Consider the following 4,557-nt stretch of genomic DNA (forward strand, 5'->3'; position numbering starts at 1 on the left):
ATATAATCCCAGCGCCCCATTTTTAAAACGCTCAGTTTATTTTAGTTATTAAAAAACGTAATTGTCTATTACCACAAAATCCTTTAGCTACATATTTTTAGATTGTGCGGCAACACTATCATGTATTTTGTTTTCACCATAACCTCACTTTGTTTTTCAAACGTGTGAAAGAAATTTGGTGTTTTGTACAATTTACGATGTCGCGAAATAATGAGTAAATTTATGTTGTTATATCTTCAAGTTGTGATATTTTTTTGTTAAAGTTTATAAATATATCTTTGTTGAGTGGAAAAGTAAAGTCAAAAGTGGTTTTTATTGGTTCTGTGAAGTTTTGTAAGAGATATTTTGTGACGCCCCATTTTTGGGGCGCTGAGCACATATGCCCACATGTTTTTTCATAAACTTTTTGTTCACATTTGTTAATTTTCAGTAAATGTATGACACATTTTTTCCTTCCGATTTTTTTTTTCTGCTTTTTTTATATTTTACGGAAATTGCATAACTGAAACTCACCATTCAGGTTAACTGTTGCTGACATAGTCGATATATATAAGCTAGCTATATAAAAGATAGCTATACCACAACCATTATGTATCCAGCAGTACAATAGATATATGGGCGGTACTGACCGACTAGATCAGAATGTGGGATGTAATCGAATCAGTATCAATCGTAAAAAGTGGTACTGGCACTTGATGATGTGGTCTTTGAACGTATCCGTGAACAATGCGTTTCAACTTTATAAACTATCTCCAGATGGTCAAGAAAATCGTTCATTAGACTATCTTGCATTTATCTCAATAAATATATTCATTATTCATGTTTCTATTTGCCATAATTACTTCTTTGCTTAGGAAATTACTCCCTTCCACGTATGGATCGCCCCTTGAAGCCTTGTTGCAAAAGACGTAGAGTTCCAGACGGAGTTCGCCTTGATGGTCAAGGCCACATAATAATTTCAAATGCAACTCAAATAAGATGTGCAATGTGCCATAAAAACACAACTAAAAAGTGTCGAAAATGTGATGTTGGATGTCACACAAACTGTTTTGAGGCTTTTCATTCATAATTTTATTTATATTTATTTTAATTCAATCAATTAAAAAGTGGAATCTGAATTAAATTTATAATTTTCTTTAATAAAACTGAAATCACATCTTATATTAACTGAACTACATAGTATATTTTTAGTGCTCCCTGGTGTGGCCAGCGCCCCATTTTTGGGGCGGCTATTTTCTCAAAAACTACGAGAGATATGAATAAAAGGCCTTAAGCGCTTGGCTACTGGTGTCTCATAGCTAACCGCAATTGCTTTCTTTCCTTCAAATTTTTTCTAGAAAAAAGTTGGGATTATATGGATTAAAGACTGGTTTGGCTGCGGAATGAAAGTATTCGATAAGTGTAACGTAAATCTTACGTAAATCTGCAACAAACTCACCTCATACGATAAAGTGTTAAAGGAAAATCCTGTTTTCAAAGGTTCAAGTGGTGCCGGTTGTCTGCGACTCAAGATATCATTTGCCTCCGCAAGAAAGTACTCAATGGCATGAACACTCCCAACAAACAGGACTTTCAGTTTCTTACAACACCTTATTATTTCTAGTAAAACCTGCGCATTTCTTACTTTGCTGTCGTCAAGCTGTAGCTCTTCCAAATTCACCAAATCTTTAAAGACACCCAGTGATAGGGAGTGCGTTAAGGCAGCCCGCCATAATGTTAAACGCTTCAAGTTTGTTAGCTTCGAAATTCTCAAGAGATGTTGCTCAGACACGGAACCATCTGAAAGTTCCAATTCTTCTAACTGATTCCTCCGAAGTAATTCGTCAAAGAAGAGTTTACCATGTTGCATTTTGCATCTTTTATATAAATTTTGGTCATTCAAGCACGTCTCGCACTGATAACTATCGAAACGCCAGATCTGGAGCTTTTGCAATTTCGGAAGAGTGCCAACCAGTTGCCACGATTTACTGGGGTTGAATGATATTTCGAGTTCCTCGACATTTTTAAGGTTTTCGACCATTTCAAAGGCGTATCTTTCCGAAAACATGTTTTGGTCGTTGCGCATTACAAGTATCCTCAGTGGATTGAAATATGTTAATTGCAGCAAGTATTTCGGATCAAGAAACGAGCTACTGAGTATGTGCAGCTCCGTGAGACTGTCGAGTTCTATTAAGCCTCTACCTAGAGAATTACAAAAAACTTTCCGATTAAACGCGGCTTCTACTCTTGCTTAAAGCTATTCCAACTTTTAGCGGAATATATACAGAGAAACTTCATTCTTTTCCTGCCTAACTTCTTCACAATTATAAGTCCATCATAAGCAATAAGAAGTAATACATAAAGTGTTTTTGGGAACCGAAGAAGTCTACTTAGATATTCCAAGATAACAACACCGACTTTAAGTACAAAACTCTGCACTCTACATCTATCCAGTGCTTCGGTATCTGATTTGGGGAAAACATTAGAATACCACCCCTTGTTTTCGGTTTGGGAAATTGGTCTGGTTGGAAAGAGGAGGTTATCCAGATTAACACTAAGAATATATAAAAATACATATTTATTTTATAGCAGTTATAACTACAACTAAACAACTAAACAAGTTCGCTAATTCTTTATTTTTCCGTTTTGTTATTGATTTCATATTTGCCAATTCAAAATGAATTGTTTAATATTGTGCATTACATTGGTCGCATGCGGAGGTTCGAAAAAAACAGTTTCGTCAAGGATTCAATCTTAAGGCGGGGATTGGAAGGTCACTGGGTCCTAGGTTTCCATCAAAGACAATTTTAACAATAGTGAAGATTAATCAATTTAGTTTAGGAATACATATGGAGAAAATTTTGCAAATCAGCATCAAGATACTTTTGTGAAATTGTTAGATGTAATAAGAGCTAAACCTTTTTTCTTTTATTAAAATGGAAAATGTATTACATACTATTTTTAGAGGGTATTTATTTCCTGAATTTGGAGATTTTTTATTTATTTTCATTCGTTCGGGGATGGCAACACTTATTATTTGTCAGCACTGAACGTTTTTGTTATTGTGCATATAAAAAATGTGTGTACAAAAGTAAGATGCCTATTTTAAGCAAAATTTAAATAACTGTATAAAATAAATATGAAGAAGCATTGTAGTAAAGTATGAGTATATAATTAGTGCATAATACAAAGGAGAAATTAACCATAAATCCAGACATTCATAATCACAAATTTCCGGCGACTTTAATTATATATATTCTTATTCTGGAGAATCTCCTCTTTCCAATCATACCCATTTTAATACCGAAATCGTGGGTTGGTATACTAAAACCGACCCCTGATTTGAAATCCTGAACTATCAATTTTGAATCGAACTCACCTCTGAAATTATAGAAGTTGTAACATTCCAGTTTCTTCAGATTTGGTAATGGCATAAGTTCCGCCAAATACTCATCGGTGAATGAATACAGTGTCGCCTCTTCAATCTCCTTATGGCATTCGCGTAATTTATTTAGAAAGTATTTCGTACATTTTGACTTCGACAAATTAAGTTTCTTTATAGTTCGCAGCGGAAAGTCGCCGGTCCCAATGAGATGACCATAATTTTTCGCTAAATTGTCATTTACTTCCATCCAATTGTGACAATACTCGAAATAGATGTGTTCAAATCGTTTACATATATTGCTCCAGTACTGCAGGTCATGGTACTTCAAGTTTTTGCAAATCATTATCAAACACTCATTCGGTAGGTCCAGTATAGAAGCCATTTGGATACTCGATTTGCGTTGAGATATACAACCTTGAGTGCGGTGACCAGCTCTTGTCGACACAACTTGTCTTGATAAAATGCCAGTAAATTCAATTCTACTCATAAATGTATCTCGAAACTGAATGCTGTGAGTAATTAGTTTCTCCTTGAGTGCTTTCGCTGGATTACGACTCTCTATAGGCGATGACTTTTACTTTTAGAAGTGTTGGATGACTTAATTTCACCACAATTGAAGAATACTTATATATTAATTTGCCTCCCCTTTATAGTAAACTAATCCAAAGAAAACTGTACATTTTGGCTCACATTCACTTGCTGAACTTTGAATGCAAAGAACTTTGAATTGACAATTAATTTAAGTGCAACAGAATACTACTTGCAACCTTCGCTTTCTGGCAACAAATAAATCTTGTGAAATAATACTCAAGCAGAATATACTCGTATTTGTTAGAGCTAACTCTCTGTTAGCTAGCATTTAAACTCACAGCGTCACTTCGTTCATTAATGCGCACAAGCCGATCGTTAGTCATGCAGCGTTTGTTGAGTTTGTTGTTGTAGTCACTCATTTGTATGTGTTTTACTATTTCCCTCCCAATAACCGATCGAATCCGCAAGAATCATCTTTATTATAGCTGGTTGTATTAATTCAATGAGCGAAGAGTGACTCAGAATTGGTTCTGTTTTATGGGAATTAATGTAAATGTTATGTAATCAGCGGAACTAAGGGTACTGGTTGCGTGACTGCTTCGTACTGAGTCAGGGTAATTATAAAATTATACACCTTTTTCTACCTATATATTACAACAAAA

At 34.8% G+C, this 4,557-nt stretch overlaps 1 protein-coding gene across 1 annotated transcript; it reads right to left on the reverse strand.

Moving 5' to 3' along the window:
* Nucleotides 1-762: 762 nt before the first annotated feature.
* Nucleotides 763-4,136, reverse strand: LOC114805017 (uncharacterized). The gene is made up of 3 exons (XM_054232259.1): nt 3,359-4,136; nt 1,439-2,181; nt 763-1,375 (listed from the first exon to the last, which is right to left on the reverse strand). The coding sequence occupies exons 1-3, from the start codon at nt 3,849-3,851 to the stop codon at nt 1,334-1,336; spliced, it is 1,278 nt and encodes a 425-aa protein (XP_054088234.1). The 5' UTR covers nt 3,852-4,136; the 3' UTR covers nt 763-1,333.
* Between the last annotated feature and the right edge of the window lie 421 nt (nt 4,137-4,557).

This window comes from Zeugodacus cucurbitae, chromosome 5 (genome assembly GCF_028554725.1).
Source record: "Zeugodacus cucurbitae isolate PBARC_wt_2022May chromosome 5, idZeuCucr1.2, whole genome shotgun sequence".
Classification (NCBI taxonomy): domain Eukaryota; kingdom Metazoa; phylum Arthropoda; class Insecta; order Diptera; family Tephritidae; genus Zeugodacus; species Zeugodacus cucurbitae.